The 23000-nt window shown below is 42.0% G+C and overlaps 1 protein-coding gene across 6 annotated transcripts in view; it reads right to left on the bottom strand.

Moving 5' to 3' along the window:
* The window catches only part of zmp:0000000660 (arf-GAP with Rho-GAP domain, ANK repeat and PH domain-containing protein 2), a 164403-nt gene that overhangs the window by 133182 nt on the left and 8221 nt on the right, over positions 1 to 23000 (bottom strand). For 5 of the 6 annotated variants that reach the window (XM_040043485.1, XM_040043487.1, XM_040043482.1 and 2 more), the window contains exons 3-8: positions 22488 to 22567; positions 13145 to 13221; positions 12763 to 12827; positions 10899 to 11264; positions 10056 to 10125; positions 1161 to 1281 (exon numbers count right to left, since the gene is read on the bottom strand). In XM_040043485.1, the coding sequence (XP_039899419.1) occupies positions 1161 to 1281; positions 10056 to 10125; positions 10899 to 11264; positions 12763 to 12827; positions 13145 to 13221; positions 22488 to 22567 (779 nt within the window). Of the gene's footprint in view, positions 1 to 1160; positions 1282 to 10055; positions 10126 to 10898; positions 11265 to 12757; positions 12829 to 13144; positions 13222 to 22487; positions 22568 to 23000 lie in introns of those variants that run through there. The other variant, XM_040043488.1, reaches the window with a different exon arrangement.

Raw genomic sequence — 23000 nt, 5'->3', positions numbered from 1 at the left:
AAGGCCAATAAATGAAAGTTTAGGAAGTTTAGAAATTAAGAATCCAAAGGAGAAAGTTCGTCCACCAGGGGCGCTCTGCAGCTTCCCAGTTGGCTACACGTGTTTGGAACACCAGAAACACAACAGCTGATCTGAGCAGACTCAGTTTAAATGAGTAAGTAAAGAACTCAATATAACAAATGTTACAGAAATCAATTTGTCTCCAGCAATATATGAATTTTAAATCACTAAATATTGATCTTGGTCTCCAAAACTATGCACTTGCAAGTTCCCAGTCAGAATTTTCAACTAGAACAAGTCAAGGCAGTCCCACCAATCCCGACTTCACATCCAATCCAGTGCACACATACACAACTGTCAAACTTGCAGTTTGTACAGCCACTGTTATGTATTTGTGACTTGCTAAATAAGATGTATCCAGAGCACTGACTGTGCTCTGTCCATGAAGAGGCAGCAGTGATGTTTTTAAGCACAAGAAACAAAAAGCAAGCACTGTGCTGGTTTTCTAGTGACACATGAATGGCTCTACGTTGCTAAGGAGCAAAACAAATCCCATTTTTTCTTGCTTTTCCAATTTTACCACTGGAAAAAGCTCACCTCGGGAGTGGTGTCACTCCCAGTCCCAACATCCGACTTGCGAGGCAACTGGAACGCAGCGTTAATCTTCATGCTAGGCGAGGCTAAACGCCACATCGCTGTACCTAACTCACAGACATTAAATGGATCTTGATCCTTTCATATCTGTCTTCAAAGACTGAAAATAAATGTATACAACCGTTTCTTTACACAGGGGTGCTTTGCAAAAGGATTCACAGTCATACAAATGAGCCTAATAAAACTGAAAATGAGTATGAGGAGAAAGAAACTGCAGAGAGAGAGAGCGTGTTAGAGAAGGAAGAGAGAAAAAATAGAGGAAAAAGGAGGTGAGACAGAAGATTGTCACGGAGGCATTCAGATATTCAGATGGCGAGGTAGGAGAAGAAAGAGACAAACAGGAAGGGAGGGGGGAGAGGCGGGGAAACAGGGGCAAGCGAGGAAGGAAAAACAAGGCTAGACGGGGAATCAGCCGGTCAGAGTGACAAACAGAAAGAACGGCACGTGTGGCTCATAGCTGAATGCAAAACCACAGAACAAAGAGGAAAAGGAAGCACTTGTTGTACCTTCTCTCTCAGCTCGGAATATGAAGGTCCGCAGGGAGGTGACTACCTCAAACTTGTTGTCGCCCAGTCCTCGCACCTGCCTGATAGCGCTGGCCAGAATCATCCCTTTGGAGTACATCTCCTAAACAGAGGAGAACACACACACAGCGAATAAACACAAGCACACACGCCGCTTCACTCATGTTAATAATGTTATTCAACTGCTGCTTATTCCTATTATCTGCATCTGTAGGCCCACAGTTATTATTTTCTGGCGCATTGTTTGTATCAATAGACGTGAAATCCTGAGTCGTATTACTCTCTGTTAGGACCGCATTCAATTTCAAACAGCACTAACAGACGTCCTCGTGAAACCACAGAAACATCTTATCAGTAGGCCGTCAGATTTATCTGCAGAAATGAAGCAACCCTGTTCCGTGTCCAGCAATAACTTTGATAAATCGCACAAACGCTCTCGGACAAGGAGCGCTGCTCCGAGAGCCGGAACGAATTTGCATCGACGCGACCTCCGACCTCGAGTTGGAAACTTGAAATGTGCAGAATTTCAAAAGCAGGAAACGATGCCCAAATGAAAAAAAGTGAACTGCGCTACATTAAAGAACGCCAGCGCACGCGGCGAGACGTCATCTGGAAGTTCGTGAAACAAATCTACGAGCTGAAAACAAACTTTTAAATTTAAAAAGAGACGTGCACACGTGTACTGGGGATTCAGCACAGGAAGTGAGTGGGTAAAGCGGGACTTGGTTGTGTGCTTTGTTTCATTACCCCCCCTCCTCCCCAGCAGCTCTAGTGGAGGCATCCAAATAAGGAGGATGTTGCACTGGAGGCTTCGTGACCCTCTTTACAGTCTCCCTCGACAATGGCAATTACAGTACTGGGTCATCATGAATGGGAAACGAGACAGAATGGACAAAAAAGGAGAAAAAACCTCCAAACTTAATATTATGACTACTGAAGAATCAAGGACAGACGGCATCACTATCAGTATTCAGAACCTGATGTGAGAATATAACACAGAAATGTCCAAGAACATCTCAGACTATAACGTTCCTGCAATAGAGGGAAGTGGGGGGAGGGGGGCAGCACATTATGCTTTTGTAGTGGCATGAAAAATGACATGGCTGTTAAAAAAAAAAAGGGGGGGGGGCAGACACGAGAATGCATTATTCATGCTGATAATGTCATTATCATTGCAAAATAAGGAGGAAAAAAACACAGAAACAACAAATGACTTCATATGACAGTTTTTTTCCTTTTCCTGTTTTCTTGACCTGAATTTTGATTGCTGTGTATAAACTGTAACAGTTTGTGTCTGTCGCGCACAACACCGTGCTTCTATCCCACAGTCACATGCAGAGTGTGCCGAGTAAGCGAAGGAAGAAAGGATGGATGGATGAAAGAGGGAAGAGGGTGTGGGGAAGACAAAATGAGAAATTAAAAAAAAAAGGATGTGAACTTTTGACTCCCTCTTGTCATTATTAATTAAACCAGTGACCTTGCCATCCACAAAAACCTATTTCTAGAGACCATGCAGCCAAAAATATACCAGCCGGCACAGTCAGTTAAGGAGAGCAGGGCTGAGTGGGAGGGATGGATGGATGGTGGGGGAAAAAAAGAGATAAATTAGGTTTGGGTGAAAGGCCAAGGAGAGAAGTAAGGGAAAGAAAATGGTAAGAGCGTTGTGTGATACAATCAGAAAAAAGAGGTAAGGAGGGGAAGGGATAAATCCATGATCAGAAAGAAAAAGAAACAGAGAAGAGGGAGGACAAAGAGAGGAGAGGAGGCGCGTGGGAAAAAGAGAGACATCATGTAGAAATGAAGACGCCTAAGAGGGTCAAGAAGGGGTCCTTCTCATATTAAAGCAGGATGTTAACAATGGCAAGAAGTGGCTCAACCTAATTACCGACAGGCAGCCGTGTGCGTTCCTCTCCCCGGGAGTTTCACACCAATATCTCCCTCTTTCTCTCTCTAAATTTAGCCAGAAGTTAAAAGAAGGTGAGGAAAGGAGAAAGTAAGAGCGCGCGTGGATGAATTAGCTCGGCGGCTGCGCACGGATAATTATACCCCGGCATGGGTTAATTAATTGTTTTAATTCCAGTTTTGGGGTCACGCAGGAGAGACTTGTTTAATTGCGAGTTGTGCATCTGTAAATACTCTCCCAGCAGAGTCAGCGGAGACGTGCAATGTGACGGGAAGCGGCGGTCGGCGTTGAGATGACGCCATGCGCCGGAGCGGCAGCCGCCCGCCCGCATGCACGTGAAGGTTTTTGAGGCTGATCTCGAGGGGACTGGCTGCCAAGGAAGCAATGAGGCCTAACTATCTCTCTTTCTCCAATAGCCGACACACCTGACTCACCTCCGTCTGCCAAAAGATCTCCTCCACACTCACCTCCCCTCCTCTATGACCTCTCCCCACTCCAACTTCAGCTGCTCATTCTTAGCCATACAAACCCTAGGGAAGGCCTCTCATTTGGTCCTCCATAGGGTTTGTCACCCCATGTCATTTTGCAGGGTGGTGTCGGTACTACCTCTCCTTTTTTGTGCGTGGAACTGCCTATCCTGCATGGATAACTCTCTGTTCTTTTCAAAAACAACCTGGTAAACTTCAGGAAACAATTAAGGCAGAGCAATGGAGCTAAAGCCTACAATAATAGAGGCGCCGTGTGGAGAGAAGAAAAAGAAAAAAAAAAGAAAAAAAAACAGGGAGGAGGGTTAAAAAAAAAAAAGAAAAGAAAAAGGATGGAGGAGGTTTTACCACCAGCATGGAGTTAAGGTTCTGGCATCTCAAACGCTCAGATTTTCAGTGGAGGCATGAGGACACCAACTGGCTGGAGGGAAAAATTGCACCTCCCGGGAAAAGCATCCACGATCAGCGAGCTGCCTGCAGTATTTAGAAGTCGATGGCGTCTGTGTTTTCTGTTTTTTAAACATGTAAAAACCAAATAATTTATGCCTAACTGTGAACAGTGAAGTTGTGAGATCATTCATGTCTCTCATATCTGTTGTCTGAGGATCAGACCAGAATAAAAGATTTAGACTTTAAAGTCCTAATGGAGTCGAATTATAATCCTCATTTTTAACCAAAGTCTGGTTCCCTTCCAAGTGTTAGTTTAGAGGTTACGCTGTTTTTCCCTCTCTCCGGGACAGCAGAACTGACTGTGAATAGAAACAGCAAACACTAATACCACCGTCTCCCTACTGCTGACAGACAGAATCCGTTTAACAGTATTTATTTCAGGCTGTGTTTTTGTCCATTTGATGGATTTAAGTCGCTCGGCGTCCTCCATCACCCACCGCTGAGCAAAATATCAGGCTGTTTATTTGTCAAATGCTTCCCTACGTTAGCGAGTGGCAACGGCTAATCACCAACTTTGTCTGACATGTGGTGCCGGGCAGGATGTGTACACTGGGGTTTGGATTTTTTTTTTTCCTTAGAGCTCACTGCCTGCTGAGCTGAGACTAAAAAACAAAACTAGTGAGAAAAATGAATCAGAACGCTTATTTTGCAGATCATAAAATAAAAACACGAAGCTGACAGATGATTAAAAAAAACTTGAAAGATCTGAGGAAATCTAGAAATTTAGGTAATAGATCGCTTTCACTATAAACATGTTAAAACATAAAAGCCATTAATGGGAGCAGCTAAAGGTATGTTAATAATTATTGAACTTGACTGCATTAGGGCACTTGATCAGGGTCCTGGGAGTCAAAATAAAAGCCATTTTAAGGATGTATACACACACACACTCACAGTGAAAAAAGGAAACACTCAGCATCAGAGCAGGCATCTTAGGATGATACTGGAGATAGTAAGTAGAGAAGCTTTCAGGCTTGCAAGGGAGCTTTTCCACATCAGACTGACTAACACGCAGACAGACAGACAGACAGACTGAAAGACTGATCCCCTGTCCTAAAACCTCATCTCCCCTTTGGCCTTCTATCCAGCTTCATCCCCCACCCCAGCCTCTCATCTCTTCATCCCTCGCAGCCATCCTCCTCCACTTCCTCCTCTCACTACCCCGAAGCAAGGCTTTGGACTGTCTTCATGCACGCACACACACACGACACCAATATAGGGACCCCGGAGACTACATCTCAGGCCCGCAGCTTTCTCCCAAGTCAATCCCACTGTTGACGAAATCAGGCGAAAGGCGTGATTGATCAGACAGATTGGATACAATGCTGCACAGAGAGAGAAGTGAGACTGCGAATCTCGCTACTCTCCCACGCCACCTCCGTTACCCCTATGATGACATCATCGTGGCCAGAGACCTTCAAGTTGCGACTGAGATTAAGTGTGATTAGTTCTGTCTGGTGCTGACAGATCCCAGGGGGGTTTTCAGCTACAAAAAAAAAGAGATTTTTGGGTGTTGGAAAGTTTGGCAAAGAGAACAAGCATGGGAATGTTTTAGCGTGTAGGCATTTTTGTTTTTGTGTACGAATGCTAGAGACGGAGCGCGATAAAGAAAGAAAAACATACTCATATCAGTACTGACTCGATCTAAGAGTCCAAACTGAAGCTCAGCGCAGACTGCAGAAGTCTGTTTTTTGCTTGTGTCTTTTAAGATATGACTCAAAAGGGCAAACCGTTTTCATTTAAACTAAAGAAAGAAGATTTGTCTGATGGTTTTATAAGCAACTTTGACTCACACAGTTACAACTGCAATAAAATAATATTTTTTGTTTCATTACCCAATGCTCCAGGTTTAAATCTTTTATAGACATTATCATTTGCTAAGGCATCAGAGACACAGGCCTAAAGACTTATCAGCAAAAACTGTATGGTCTCCAACCAGTTAGCAAGGGGCTGCTTGTGATGGCTAGGTCAGATTGAACCTTCTTGATTTGGTAATATTGTGAGTAGAATGTGAAAAAAAATATGACAAACTGTGAAGTGAGATTGTTTAAAGTAAAAGTTGTGTTCTACTGCTTCAGTCAACATTACTTTGAAAGTGAATTATCTCTGTGTCCAGTTTGTTTCACACTTCTCAGTTTCACTGTCACTTGGCTAGTGGTTAGTGCGTGTTTGCAAAGAAGTCTGACTCCTCCACGTAACCGATGAGCAACTGCTGCAGCTGCAACGTTTTCCGCTTTGTGAGCAATTTCACCGAGCACCAAGCATTCATTCACCAACTCCTAGGGAAATACACATTATTTTCCCCCCAAACAACCGGTAGTTGCCAGAGTATTGTCAACTGGCATCTAGGCTTGCGTGACACAGGCCTGGAGACCAGTGAGATACTTGGTCAGTTAGCAGTGTAGCTTTGTAGCATTAGCCGCAATTTACCATCACAAAATACTAGTAGTATTCAAACACTTTTTACCTGCTCATGAAGGACATGTTTAATTCATAATAGAAAGAATTTAATGTTTTAGCGTGTTTAATTAGCATAATCTCACATAATCTAATCAATATTAGATTAGCACAGTAAACATGTTAGCACTGTTAGCATCACTAAGCTACTGACTATATATACTGTATATTAAGTTTTACCTAATTAGACACAATTTCACTGACTAATATGAGCCTAAAAATTCAATGTAAACCAAGTCTAGCTTAACTTTATTTCTTGCTTTAACTTTTTAATGTTTATAGGTTAATTTAGCCTGCAAATTATCTCTAACTGGTGCCTAGCATGCTTAAATCGCTTTCCTTTGAAAACAGTTCTCAAAATTGCTTGTTTTTGTTCTTGTATTTACTCTTGCCTCAGATCTCTCTGACTGGCATAATCTTGTAATGAGTACAACTCCTCTGAGATGAGCTGTGAACCCCCACATCAGGAAGACAACAAAAAGGTTATGTAGCTTGAGGAGTACAGCATTTTATTTTTTTTGTAGTCACAAGAATACACGTCTCAGCACAGCGAGGGAAAGAAAGCCACCAACTCATAGTTCAGTTTCTGACATAAACCAGTGCTGAGAGACTTCCTTTTAATGTTCTTCTACCCCCGCGCTAACCCTCTGGAGGTGGCAGTGGGTGGTATGCTGGGTGGTGCAGGGCCTCAGCTGGCCGCACAAAGCAAGGATGACAGAGACATTGTACTCAACCTTTCCATTCACCCAAAACATGATGAAGTCCTCTACTGTCTCACAGGGGAGAGTCACACTGGCAGGACTTTAGAAGTCTTTTTATACTTTTAAAAGTCTAAACAACAATGCTCGCTCACACACACACACACACACAAACACACATTAAAGCAAACTTTCATCTTTCCAGAGACTGTCATCCCTGCACCGACAGTGACACAGAGTATAAAGTGCTGACTCGTTGGCCTCCCTGCCGATTCCCGCCCTGCTGTTGATGGAGCGTGTCCTGATAAATAAAGCGACATATGCATTGGAATGGGAAAACGAGGGGAAAAAGAGAGAGAGAGGCAAAGGGAGCGAGAGAGCATGGAGAGCTATAATTAGTAAGTGATTAACGAGCAGGCATCAGACAGGTCCCACATCATTGATTGTGATGTTGTGCAATGCTGCTGCAGCGAAAACAAGTTGGCCCTAGGAGGGGGATATGGGGTCACTGCTCAAACACACATCCACACACACGCAGTAAATGTGCCTGTTCCTACTGCAAAACACATCCAGTGGTCATTAGTGAGAGCATAATGGCAAAGCACATTATGTCAGACTTGAAACTAAAAGACTTGCATAATAAAAAGTTTGACTGTGCTAAATTCCACATACTCTAACCATGTATCCAACAACTCCTTCTATACATGATTTAATGTTTGCCTTTCCCATCAACCTCCACTATCAGTCAGCTCCCAGGTTCCCAAACTGATGTGTGTGTTTAATCATATCCAATGTACTGCAACAAAAAATTTCTGAATGCAGAAAATATTTAAGCTCAATAACAGTTTCTTGACTGTGGTACAAGCGAGCATGTAGATTCTGCATAGAGATTTGGGAGGATGTTATACTTTGATAGCGAACAGTTTTAGCTTTATGTAGGAATACTTCCCTTTTTTAAGTTCACACGTAGTTCGAGAAATCACTTCTCAGATTAATAAAAAGTTGGCTCAGAACTTCACACAGCACCGCTGCAGACAGACAGGCACACGGCCCCTCCCTCCACTAGCAGCTGAACACATGAACAGCAGTGGATATTCAGAAAACTAAACAACATTTTATGATGAATTTGGAAGTCACTAGAGCTCCCATTTTAACAACTTTAAAGCAGCTATCATAAATATTGATCTAGTAAACAAACACATTAATGTTAGCTGTTAAATTATTAGCTATTACTCAAAGCCAACATTAACTGTCAACTTAAATTAGCATTATAAGGTAGCAGCTATGGCTAATAATAAAACAATATTTTTGTGGAATTTGTCTTGATTTTTTTGTGTCATTTATTTCCCTTATGACATCAAAAATAGCACACAACATACTGAGTATCAGTATCGAGCTTAAAATTCTAGCATTGTTACAAAATTCAAGCTTATTTAAAGCATTGCAGATCAGCTCATTTCAATGCATTTCCACATCACCCAATACACTTCTATGTGTATTTGAAACTTCAATACAGTGCATGGCATTTAAGCTTCTCTACCTTGCTTACAGTTGCTGGATGTCTGAAAGCCGCTTTGCAACCCCTCGAATGAAAAAACGGATACTGTTTTTATGTTTTAAATACATTTGTTGTTTTCTCTTCTGATTTATCCTCTAGACCAGAGGTAGGCAATCGAGTTTCCCAAGGGGACACATGAGAAACTGGGACTGTTGTGGAGGGCCGCATCAATAAGCTTTGAAGGAGTTAAAATTAATATTGCGCATAACTAAGTTCAGCTCATTGATGCGGCCCTTCACAACCCGTGCTTTTAGACTTTTCAAGATTGTATTGAGTGGCTGAGGACACATCAAGGTTACACACCCCAACTATCAACACAAAGTAAGAAAGTTATATGTGGAATAATAAATGGGTTTCGGTTGATTCGATTCCAATTTGGAACTTAACGTGATTTCAGCACTACTATAATTAAGCTTCTCTCAAACTCAAAATTGTTTTAACCATTACCATCTATAGCTTGGTCATATTTCCACATTTTGTTTAGCTCTTTAATTAATCTAAATTCATACATGTCTTACTTTGAAAATCTCTTTGTATTTCTTAAAAAAGGTAAGATGGAAACGGGTCTGACATAGATATGACACATCGCTACCCATTGACAAGCCTGGTTACCTCACAGATGTAGCATAACGGCGACAATAAATATGGTCTTCAGTCTGCCAAACTGCAGAACTTGTATCATTTAGAAATTATTGGAGGTCGATGGAAAAATTGTTTGATTCACTGTTGCGTTTTATCAAAACTATTAAATGATTCAGCATTCAGTCAATGTTTTAAGTGACTGAATGCTGAAGAAAACCAGTGCTTGCATGTATGTCGGCAGCCTCTGTAGTATCTTTTACAACTCTCACCCAACCCTGACGCAGTTCTCTCTTCGTCTGAAGATGAGTTAGGCAATACTAAGCGAAATTTAAGATGTAGGGAGAATAAAACGAAAGAGAGAGAGAGAGAGAAGAGAAAGGGACAGAGAAATGCTGAGGAAGGCTTTCCCTCTCCATCTTTCTTTCCCAGAGAACTGGTCAGGTGCCAACATCAATGTACTTTACTGTATGGCTGGGTGGGCACAGAGAGTGCTGGCCCATCATGCGTGGTGTAATGTCGCTCTGTCCTTGCCCCCATTCTTTACTCTGCCAAGCTAATAATGATGACAATGAGAAGGCGGAGAGAACGAAGGGAACACTTAGGAACTTGGCTCAGCTGCTCGCAGCACAGAGGAATGAAGCAGACTTTGCCAGTGTGACGGTGGAGGGTGTATCAGCAGGACACAAGGAAGAGAAAAGTTTGGCAAAGCAAGACGTTTAAGGCCGTATTTCCCCCATTACCTACCTTGTCGTTGTTGTAGTAGGTCAAACTCTCACCATCAAATCTCACCCACCTCCTCTGGAAAACACATTTTCTGCACACAAAAAAAGAGAAGCAGAAATGTGTTTGATACACTCACAAAGTAATTAACCAAAAAAAGAAATCAAGCGAAATCCCCAAATCTCAGGACAGCGAGTCAGTGATCCGCTCTGTACAGGTACTCATATTTCATCAAGAGTGTCATTGTTTCATTAATGTCAAGAGTTGTTTCAACAGCTGTCAATTAGCATAATCAAAACAAATGGCCACTTGCAGTTTGAATATTCAACAGCCCAAGGGCAGTTTGCCAAAGTTATGCTAATCAGGTGAGGAAGGAGAATATAAAAAGGAAGCAAATGACTGATAGCTGTGGCTTCAAGCAACAGTGGAACGTGTAGCACCGAGGGAGACACGGGGAAAAGAAAATGTAGTTTTTGACAGGAAAGCTGAACGAACTGAAATAAGACATATCGTGCATCTCAATGCTACGAGGTTATCTCCCATCTTCTTTTTTCTTTCCTTTCGATAGTGCCTTGCATTAAAGATAGATCTGCTTCTGTATCCAATACCATTTATCAGTTTTAAGCAATCATCCGAGATAGAAAACACACGGGGAAGCAGAGAGTACAAAATTTATTAGAGAACAGTTTTCTGGCCATTTGAGATGCATGTTGGGATTCAGAGGTGTAAAAAAACAGTATATACACTAAACCTGCACTGATCTTAAGAGGATATAAATATCCTCCAGGCAGAGTGGAGCTGCAGAAAAATTGACCTTCATGCATGTAGAGCTACCTCTAAATACTAGTATGAAGCAGTGTAACCTACCCTTGAGGTGACAGCTTGTCCAGCCAACCCACTTTGAGCACCTGCCGTTTGGGGACTCCATAGAAGCATGCATATGGAGAAATATCAGGCAGTCCACTTTTCTCTGCAGCCCCCACAGAGTCTGCAGCTTGTGAGTAGAGGTCACAATTCACCATGATCAAGGATTTATTATTAGAGCCGGAGGCAGCTGGACCGACAGCAGCAGCGGGGTCAGGGGTCTTGGAAAAACTTTGGTCCACACATGCCTGCGGCAAAACGGCAGCACACTCGTCCACTGTGGAGTAGTCGTCCCCGTAAGGGTCTGGAATAGCTGGAGCTGGTGGAGACATTTTTTCTTTGGACTCTTTCTTCAGTGGTGTCTTTTTTCTGCACAGAGGACATCAATAGTTAGATGGCATTAGCAGTTAATCAGGAATTACCTTGTGTATGCATCACATGTTAAGAGAAAAATGCTGCTTTGCTAAAAGGACCCATTTGTGCTTATTTCCAGGTTTCAGTTCAGTTCAGTTTTATTTATGGTCAAATCACAATGACACCTGCCTCAAGGTGCTTTATATTTTATGGTAAAGACTCTACAATAATACAAAGAAAAGTCCAACAATCAGATAACTGTCTGTGAGCAAGCACATGGCGACCGTGGGAAGGAAAAACTCTCCTTTAACATGATGAAACCTTCAGCAGAACCAGGCTTAGGAAGGGGCGGCCATCCGTGATGAATGGTTGCCTCTATTAGAGTAGCTTTGCATGATCTACAGCTTAAAATAATTTTGAATTATATTATTCTGAGGCCTTGGTGCAGCCAATGTTCAGCTACTTTTTGTTCAGCCTTCACTTTCTCCTGATTGGCTCATCTACTAAAAACAAGTTTGGAATAGAGGGTGGGCGGGGCTTCTTACTCTGAGAACAATGTGACTGACATGACATTTTTGGAATACCCTCATTTCATTGACATCAAAAATGTTGTTTTGAAGCAGATTTTGACAGGAATTACTAACTTGTTAATTATTTGCTTATGTCATTCAGCTAACTGATTCTTATACTGTTTGAATCAGCATAAGAAACAGAAAAAACCATACAGCACAAAAGTAAGCTAGGCTAATTGCCTCCTGAAGTATTTATATTTATCTATGTAGACTGTACGAGTTCCTCGGTTCCGTCGTCACTAAAGAGACGGCTGCCTTCACTTACACACAATCAAGTAGTGAGCAGTTTCATGTGGGAACTGTTTCCTTTCTATTGAACCGACCGTGTCACTGGGCAGAGGGAAGCGTGCACTGAAGTGTGACAAGAGGCACGTGTTTCTAGCAGGAGTACTGGAATAATGGTGTTCTCCGGAACTGAGCTGCAAAGTTAGCTAGGCTGCATGCTCCGTTTGCTTGGTGAATGTAGCTTGGCTATAAAGAAAACGGTTCCTACATGAAATTGCTTTCTGTAAACACTGCTGCAGTAAAACCTGGGAGGGGCACTTTCACCAGCACAAGGCAAGTGCAATCTGGTTTCATTACATTCAGGAGAAGAGACAGATCTCTGCAGCCAATACCTGCAAACTAAATGCAGCCTAAATAGGATGGCAGCAAGAAGGAAAAGAAGAAGAAAGAAATTGATATTTCGGTGTTCTGCCTCTTTAAGAAGGCCCATTCTCACAAATCTGAGGAAGGACATATATATTAAATATTTCTAGTGTAGCTAATCACAATAGTTATTTTTTCTCATGCAAAGTGGCCACATACTGTTATCAGCACTTTACATGCCATTATACAACAAAATCTGCAGTGTATGAATCCCAGTCTTCATTCAAATATCTGGATTTCTTTGTGTGTATATCCAGAGTGGGCTAGAGCAGCATTACGTGAGCATACTATACCTCTGTTTCCTCCGTTTTATCTTGTCCTTTAAACCCTTGTGGGGCTCTTCTTTAGCACCTTGGTCCTAGAGAACACAGCAGAGATTAGCATCAGATGAAAAGGAGGTGTCCATCTTTCAGTCAGACACAGTTATTGTCTCGGTGCACTAAACTATGTTAACTTTAGCAGCGAGGTGACATTTCTATTAACCTCAGGGGGCAAGCTGAAACGAGCACATTTTACACTCTGTGTGTCTAGTGACAGCATTAACACTGAGAGGGAAGTTGAGTGTGCGGACTGCAGCCGAAACACCGAAGATAGCGTCGAAGATCTGAGAAATGTCTGTTCCTCTTTGGCGAGCTGCTACTCACTGTCCAGTAGTGGGAGTGTACGCTGTCTTACCGGAGCACTTTTGGGGGTGTTGAACAGGAATATTTCACCGTAGGGAGCAATAGGCGTCAGGGTTCTTTGAAGTGGAGCTAAAAAGGACACAGAGACAACACGATGGTGGTTTGTCACGGCACTGACACTTGCAAAACACAGTGTGAAAGCCTAAACGTGGTGCTTGAAAGTAGAAAGCTTAACTGGATTGTTCCAGTTCAATTTTTAATCACTCAGATGTTATAGTGTCCTTTGATTAGACTAGCTCACTGATCTGAGCAAACGTGTCAACGATTGATCCGCGCAAGCAAATACACCAATTAAATTTCGCTTCAGCATGCCTGTGTTTCTGCCTCGGCCCTCATCCCAACACACAAAATGAAAGTGCGGTCCTCGCTGCCAAGACATTTCTCTGTCTGGGCTCCTGCAGGGACCGTGGTCGGTGGAAGCGAAGATGAAGAAGAAGAGCGTAGAGACTCCGGCCAGACGCTATTAGTCTGGAGACCCCGGGCCACCCTGCGTGGGCTGCTGCCTGTCACTGTGAAAAATGACACCGCCCTCTCCTGAGGATTGTGAGGGCCAGAAGACGCCGCCACAGGGCTGGACACACACACAGACACGGGTGGAGGAGCAGATATGCGCGCTGACAGTGGCGTACAAAGATCGAAACACCCTCGGACATGTAAAGACGCCTCGAGACAAACACAGACATTAAAAGGATCTACAGCCATATACGTAGACACTCGCACTCCTACGGACATGAATGTACTACTTTTGAAATCCTTACAGACACACACTTCCAAACAATGCAGCCCATTACCGAAGTACACAGAGGGCACGGTAAGCTTTATGAAGAGGTCAATTTACTTGATGACAGAATCCACTCCAACAAAGTCGCCCTCTCCACAGAGAGGCTTGGTGCGCAGATAGCGACCATCAATCATCATCCATCAGCCGACCTTCAGGCCACTCAAGGGTCTCTCAGAGGGCCGTCAGATGCCGCTGTATTCAATTCCTGTCTGATTCCCTCTACTCTTCCCTCGCTGGATCGGTTGCCAGCTTCTGCATTTGTTTCTCTGCTTCTTTATCTGCTCATGAGCAGACTGTCAAGTCGCAATCTGGGAAACGACTTAGATGCAACCAGCAGCTTGGTGTTAGCGTGGAGATTATTTTGTTTCTCCTGTCTTTACGTTGGAGAGTTATGGGTTACTTTGTTATTACTTGTTTGTGACACCTCATTGCTGAGCAGGGAGGACACGGAACTGAAACTGCATGAATTCAAATTAGTCACCAAACAGTTTATTTGGTGCACTGCTTCCCTAAAGTTAGCAGTGTTTAAAGCATGAAACGGTCAACTCTACAGCACTGCTTTACTAGCTAACATTTAAATCTTTTTTTTTTACTGTAAAAGTTTATTTCTAATTCTGTACAAGAAAAGATTCATTTACAAAGTAATCTACAATAAGATTAACTAGAGAGGCCTTTATTTAGTGCCGTTTATAAAAATGTTAGCATGCTAACAAGCTAACATTATTAGCTAGAGTTACTTCAGCTGTTCAACTGCGTGCTAAACAGCTAACTACAGTGAAGGAGGTGATTTACACTACTTTGAAGGTGGGAATCTAGTGTTGCACTGTACTATATCATATCATTCACAATAATACCAATGTAAATTTAAATAAAATAGCAATATTTTTGCGATGCATTTACATTGCATTTACATTACGTAGTGTGGGCATTTATGAGAAAAGCGTGGGTGTGTCTGCCTCCAAAAATATACAGAGGAAGCTACTTGAATATCTTCCCAGTGTTGCCAACTTAGCGACTTTGTCGCTATATTTAGCGAGTTTTCAGACCCCTTAGCGACTTTTATTCTAAAAAAAAAGTCACTAAAAAAAGACGTGAAAGCCCGTATCGCTTTTACTCTCAACAAGCAGCAGGTGCTGTAACGCAGTCAGTTCTTCTTTTACTCTTGTCGCGGCCTTTTACGTTCCAAACACCAAAAAAGTCCAAGAAAAGGCCGTGGGTGGCAACGGGAGGTTTGTTTTAGAACGCACTTCTGACTCCATTGTTTAAAAATCATATGCCATTTATTTCGTGGAAAATTATAAACAGAAATCAGCCAAATAACTTCTTAAAACTTAAAATTAAACGAAAGTTAACTTAATTTGCTTTAACAACTTCAAAAGTGGTCAAAAAATCATTTTCTAACCCCTCCCATCTTCCCATCTGACATTTGGCAAACAAAAAACCTCTTTACCACACCCATCCAGGGTGCTCTTAATCTCTTGATTAATGGGAGGGTCCATAAGCTAATAAACCAATCACTTTCCAAAAGCTTCTCCAATAAAATTAATTACAAATTTACATAACAAAACTAGGTCAGTATATTCTTACACCTTTAAAGAAAAAACAAAAATGAATACAAATTGCATTTTATAAACATTCAACAAAAATGGCCACAACAACTCTTATGCTGTTTTGTGGATCACAAGGTTTAAAACTACTTATAAACACACACACACACAAAGTAACTCCACCAGAGTGCCAATTTCGGGTCACTTTTGCCGGTCCAAGCCCGGGTAAAGGAGCAGGGTTGGAATTGTGACATTAAAAAACAATAATTGCTAAAAGAAATTTAACTTGTAGTTCTAAATAAACTCTAAATGCATTTAGGACGTTTTTTACTCACTTTATGTCTCTTCCACGATGTTATTTCTCTCTCCAACAACATAGGTTACAATTAGATTATGCAAATTAGGAGATGACGTCATTTAGCGACTTCAAGCGACTTTTAGGACAACCAATAGCGATTTTCCTTACTGAGGAGTTGGCAACACTGTATCTTCTGACAAAGCACAATACTCTTCAAAATATGAAAGAAAACCGCTTTTGCTTTGAAACAACTAACACGTTTCACCACTTGAGGTAAAGACACACAGTCGAGTAAATCCGGGCTGTGAAGGAGGAGATACTGGTGATGCAGCTGCTGATGTGCGACCCAAATGTAATCCAATCACATAACCTTGCTAGCTGCACGCCATATGACAGAAAGCGCAAATGGTCTTTAAGCAGCTGGTCAAAAAACTCGACCCAAGGCTCAACATCCCAGGCAGAAAACATATTTATGTTTCATTATGTGAAAATGTTGTGCAGCTGCTAATGAATTACTATGCCAACTTACTTTAGATATTCTTACACTTAAAATCTGCCTAGGCTGCTTTTGTGCTTATGTCTAACTTATGCTGGGTCATTACCACTGTACTATAACGTTGCTGCTGTTGGCACCTTGTTTCAATAGGTTTAAAACGTCAAATTAAGAAGTGTGCCATCATTGACAGGAGCTTGATGGAAAAGGATGAAAAATCTCCTTTATTTACTTACACTTAGAAGTAAATACCACTGTTATTCTGAGTTTTCTTGAACTATAAGCTTGAGGCTATATCACCCATGTTCACTCGAGGGTTTACAGAGAATGGTCCAAAATAGAGAAAGTATCTAGTGCCTTGTTAGGGGAAGGTAAGTTAAGAACAGTCAGACTGCTTCAAGCCAACAGAAAGGCAACAGTAACTTAAACTCCTGAGTATTGCTGCTGATTGGAGGGTACCCATCTTCCAGTGGCTGTTTCCAGTAGCATTACACGCTATGTCTCAAAGTTCAAATCATCTCTTGACAGTGACCATCACTCAATCAGTGAGTGGAGGCCATTTGAGAACAGCCAGTTCTCAATCCAATAGAGCACCTTTGGGATGTGGTGGAACGGGATATTCCCATCATGGATGTGTAGCTGACAAATCTGTGGCAACTGTGTGACACTATCATGGTAGCATGAACCAAAATCTCAGAGAAATGTTTCTAGCATCCTGTTGAGTCTGTGCCACAAAGCAGGTTCTGGAGGCAAATGGATGCATATACATGTCCAGCACTTATTACAGTAGTGCATCAATGTGGCCACTGTTTCAGTACAGGGTATTAACCTTTGTAGTTTTGGTTGTTTGTCTAGCAGGTCAGCTGTTTCCCTGTTTGACTTGTTATAAATGACAAATACACATAAATAATACAGGTTTTCTGGATGAATTAAAAATACACATTCTTAAATTATATATTTAGGAAAAACTACATGAAAATTCTCATATTAAATTTATGGAAAAAACTTCTAAATTTAATTTAAAGTAAAACGCAATAATACTAGTTTTACTTTGATGAAATGTGGCTTCCACTTGCTGAAACTGAGAAATTTGGCTTTCGAAATGCATATTTTAATTTTGGGAATCAGCTTGTAAATTGCATGATTCATTTCCTCTTCTGCTGCAGTGCAAGATGGTTTAACTGTGTTTATAAGTAGAGATTTTAATTTAAAGGACAGCATTTTGCAGGTGTCACAACGTAGCTTTTAATTACACTTCAAGACATTGTTCTCATTTACGGTTGAACACACAGAAACTGCAGTCTTCATATTGCGAGTCAGCAGGTTCACACTGTGACAGCCCAATCTCACAGTTTTGTACAAAGGAAAATTCATACACTCTTCTGTTAGTGCCACAAATCCCAAACACGGATTCTCAGTAAACAGGAACTTTTCATCCTCTGCGAAAAGCTGGCGTGTCTTATCCCACCCCCAGAGTTTGGCCTCGTTCCCTCCCTCCCCTCCCAGCCCTAAGAAGTGGTTTACAGACCGCCACTCATCCTCTGAGACCTCTGCTAGACAGCCTAGTGTTTACCAGGATTTCTGCAGGCTGGAGTGTGGCGTTATGTATTTAACAAATTCTGTATGATTCTTTATCTTTCAGCTAGCAAAGCCTAATGTACTGATCCTTCGAGAGCACGCTCTCACATTTGGTCTGCCTGATACAACTGATGCAGTTTGTGCAGAGTGTTTTTGGAAACCTTCAGTGCAACAATGGTGTCACACTTGGAGAGCCCCTCTCTACTTAGAATAACAATTTGACTTTTGACACTCTCTGCTCTGATGCTGTTGTCCCACCATCACACTGGTGAGCAATCCTCTGGTGTAAACTTAAGTCACAGCCTGCAAGTTAATTTCCTTGAACAAGCCTTTAATGAGATCAAACCCAGCTGACTGTCATCCTCAAGCTGATTCAGTACAGCTCAAAGGAGGCTGCATAATGAACAACGCACCTTTGCTCAAACTTGATAGCTGACTTAGAAATAGCAGCTAGTGTGCATACTCATCTTCATTTTACACATCAAGCTTTCTTGTGTGCATTTTTTTTAATCGTCAGCATCTCTGATAAGTTACATAAAAATTTCATAGATTTCCATTCATGCATTACACCAGTTGTACATCAGCAAATTAGCATTTAAACTGCATCACGGTAAGCATGCTAACTGTTCGAAGCAGATGTGATTTTATCTGCAGCATCAGTGTATTACAAGCGTGCTTTTATCTGCTATCGTCTGATGAGTACAGTTAGTCGTGTTTACGTCTGGTCAAGCTACTGCATTATGCTTTTAATCTGATAAGGGCGATTGCTTTGGTTTGTCTGCGCGACCAGAGCATTACCAACACGGCGACGGTCACCAGCATCGCTAATCTAATGTGAAGGTAAATAAAGCAAAAAAAAAACTCCCGGCATCACTGAATCAACACAGATCCCGATGAAAACTCAGAGGATATGTGTTAGTCTGCTTCTTTCTTGCCAATTCGCTCGGAAAATAAACTTAAAGTATCGTTTTACACAAAGACAGAGTGCCTCAGTAGTTTTCTATAGTTACGCATGAACCACACAGCATCTAGTTTTCCTGAATTTTGTTCTTTGTACTTCTACCTGCCCAACTGAAGAACACCTGTCAGCTCAGCCATCAGAGCCACGCAGCGCTTCCTTTTTTCTTCTATTTTTTTTGCCAGCACAGAATAACTCACGCCTACTCGCCACAATACAAACTCCGCACTTCAAGTAATCACTTCAAATGAAAAGCCCTCGCATCCAAGTGAATGTGTGTGCCAACTTTAAAGAAGTTCCATCAAGGCGTTCAAGAGATATATACGCTGAAGCGAAGGCGATGAAAACACAAAAAGACGACTAAACGGAGTTGTCTTTGTACCATAAGACACTGAGGATTATTTATTTATCAATCACCATCAAAATGAAACAAGTGCAGTAGTTTGACACCAAGGTTATTAAAGTTAGCTAAAACTAATTCAAGTGTTGAAACAAAAAATAATAATAAAAAAGTGTAAAGAGTAAAAAGAGTACGTCCTTAGTTTTAGTATTTGGTCAACACAGCAAGATCAACACATGATTTCTGCTGTGACATTCAGATGGTAGTATCAGAATTTGGTGTAAACAACATAAAAGCATGAATCCATCCTGCCTTGTATCAGCAGCTCAGGCAGCTGGTGGTGTAATGTTGTGCGCGATGTTTTCTTGTCACATTTTCGGCCACTTAGTACCAAATGAGCATCATTTAAACCCCAACCTGAGTATTGTTGCTTACCATGTCCATCCTTTTATGACTACAGTGAACCCATCTTCTGATGACTGCTTCCAGCAGGATAACACACCACGTCACAAAGCTCAGATCATCTCAAACTGGTTTCTTGAACCCAACGATGAGTTCACCATACTCAAATGGCCTCCACAGTCAATGAATTTCAATCCAATAGAGCAACTTTGGGGTGTGGTTGACCAGAAGATTCGCATCCTGATAACTGTGTGACGCTATCATGTCAATATGCACCAAAATCTCCAGCACCTTGGTGAATCTATCCCATGAAAAAGTAACTTTTTATGCCTCTATAAGCCAACGATGAGTAACCCTTGAAGCTCTTTTCTGAATTGAGAGATTTCTGATATATTTTGGGCCTTCATATAGAATAAACTGACTGGGTCAGAAATGAGTGAGGGTGGTCTCTGCCTATGCAGCTATCCTTTGAAAAGCCCAGATGGTCGCCAAACCATGTCTTTATTGATATATACTTATATGTTAAATAGGGCTGCCACGATTAGTCGACTAGTCACGATTACGTCGACGACATATTTAATAGTCGACACGTCGTTTAAAGCCTTGTAAGATCCTGAAAGACGCAGGAATAAGTAGTAGGAATTAAGAGTGTAATAACGGACTGAAACAGAAGATGGCAGCACTGCATGTACAAGGATGCCAGCTGCCGTTAAACCCCAAAGAAGAAGAAGAAGCAACTCCAGTATCGTAGCTGTGTCCAAATTCAGGGGCCGCATCCTTCGGAGGGCGCATTTGTAGGCCGATTACGTTACAACAACGCGACAAAGTTTGTCCAAATTCGAAGACTTCTGCATATGCAGCCGACAAATGTGTCCTACTTTTCCCCAGACTTGAAGGATCGGTCGGGCGTATATCTTTGTAGCCCGACCTATCCCAGAATTCATAGCACGGCTCAGCCAATTCCAGTTTCCAACAATGGCGGCAGCTACTTAGTTTTAATATTACTTTTATTATTCTTTCTAGGTCACAAAATAAACGTTTAACATATTTTCGGGCGAGAATGTAGCAGTGTAAACCTCAAATATCTGCTCGGTTTATCAAGACACCACATATTTGTAAAAGTGCTCCGACGTTTTCGGAGACGTCTGTTACCCAGCAGCTCGATAGCTAGTCGGGGTTCAAGGCTCACTAGAGCCGGCGAGAACAGCAAATCATTTTCAAACCCCCCGCGGTCTTTCGCTACTCAGGTTAAACGTATATAAGTCACTTAGATAACTTAAAAATGTTATTGTTTGGCTTTTTTCAGTGTTTTATTTGTTCCTGAGTAAATCGGTTTGGCTGAGATTAAAATTATAGTTTTGACACAGCTGAATAAACGTCAAACAGAAAACTGATTATCAGAAGTGTGAGATGCTCGAGAATATACTCCGGTGTCCTGTTATATTTTAGATAGCAAGGAGCAGACGGCTGAGTTTATTAAACTCCACTGACACAATCTGCAAAATTCATTAAAAGTTTAATCAACTATCATCTTGTCTTTATTTTTAGTTAGCACATACCTTAAACACTTAAAGCTGTAAGCTAATGACAGTTATATGAGAGCAGATGCTGCTGGTGCAATAAGCTGTATGTTTTACGTCCAATGGATGCACGATTCGATTAGTCGACTAATCGCAAAAATAATCGGTGACTAGTCGACTATTAAAATAATCGTTTGTGGCAGCCCTAGTGTCAAACTCGTCGTTAAGGGTGCGAGGTAGGCTGTCTTTTTGGAAAAAGAGTTATGAAGGTGGTCCAACATAGTAGTATCAAGGTGTAACTAATAAAGTGATACTTTTTAAATTCAAATTAGTGAAGACCCAGAACAGTCTGCTGTGCTGCTGTAGAGCTGATAGAGAAGCACTAGACAGAAAACTGCGTCCTTAATGAGATTTTAAAATTCGAGAGGAGGAGAGAAGGTGTTAATTAAAATTCTGCCAGCCTCCAGTAGCAAGTTTTGATTTAATACAACAATCATTCTGTGAGACTGCACTGCTTGTTTCTCATCTCGGCATAAACTCTTCAAATATGCTTGGGTAAAATGATATGTCAAATAACGCCTTGCTAGGCCTTGCTGTGCAGGGAGTTTTTTACTTGCTAGTCGAGCTCCCCGTTTCCCTGCTCTGGGACCATCTCGGCTCCCTCTCTTCCTCCGTCTCTCTCAGCCTGCTTTGCATCCTTCCCCTGCTCGTTCCTCCCAACCCACTTCACTGTCGTGCCTTTCTCTCAAGTCTCACTCCCTGCCTTGTTCCATACAGAGAAGACGTTGGAAAAACAAGACCGCCAGGAGACTGCTGCGGTAAAGGCACGCGGAACAAGAAAGGAGCGTAAAGGAAATGTCAAAAAACGTGGACAGAAATCTGTTGATTCGCTGCGAGGGGCGATGTTACCATGTGGTCACATATGGTCCCAAAAAGACTGACACGTTCAAGGGTGTTTACCACATATTTGTACAGACTGTCATCATAGAAGAGCATCACATAATCCTGAGAGAGTGCATCTACTTCAGGTGGCGGGGCCGACTAGGTCCAATAAACAGGGCTGGGACGGATTCAAAAACATATTTGTAATGGTTGTACTACAAGTCTGTGTGCTGTTAGCAAACTTGAACAACTTCTAAAAAACTTTGGAGAGCACTGTGACAGAAATACACACCAGGGTCTCGCTGAGGGACAAGATGTGAGAGAGCATATTCCCTGTGAGATCACCTCTTGAAAAGGGGGGTGCCGGCGTTTCCCACGACACCAGCCTCTGAACACCCTCACCCCACCTACGCACTACCCCTCATCTCCTCTCCCTACTTTCATCCGGGCAAACAACAGCACCGCTGCTGCCTCTACTGTGGAATGAAATATTCATGGCAGAGATAAAGCGGATGCAGCTGAAAGACTGTGTGTACCTTTCTGTATGCCGTTTGCACCGGTGGGACCATCGGAGCCAGTTAGGTGTTCAGGGCTGGTTGTTTGCGATGGCGGTGCGCTGAGGAGGAAGAGGGAGAGAGAAAAAAATCAGTGGATTAGAACCAGCATAGCAGCACGTGGGAAAATCTGTGACACCACGTTAACGTAAAGGCCGTTAGAAAAAGAGATGTGGAAGTCTGAAAGTTAGTTTCACAGTTTAAAAGTACATCAGTGAGAGAGATATTAATGCGTGCGGATTGCAGATTTGAACATGAAATTAGAGGCCTCGGGTTCTCCATCAGTGTAAATCTGAAAACAATGAGAAAAAGATTTGCCTTTGCATTAATTCCTAGCACGGCAGCATGAAAACACATCTCTCCAAGTGTTTTTGCCTTTGTTATTTGAACTTGTTTGATTTGGACCCAAAAACTGCTCCTAAACTTTTATAAAGTCAAACTTTCTGCTTATATGAATCGTTCAACATTTGGGGGAATTGACTTGAAAATGTACTC

This window comes from Simochromis diagramma, unplaced genomic scaffold (genome assembly GCF_900408965.1).
Source record: "Simochromis diagramma unplaced genomic scaffold, fSimDia1.1 OVJJ01000656.1, whole genome shotgun sequence".
Taxonomy (NCBI): Eukaryota; Metazoa; Chordata; class Actinopteri; order Cichliformes; family Cichlidae; genus Simochromis; species Simochromis diagramma.
Note: the sequence above shows the minus strand (reverse complement) of the source record. Positions and strands in the feature narration are given on the sequence as shown.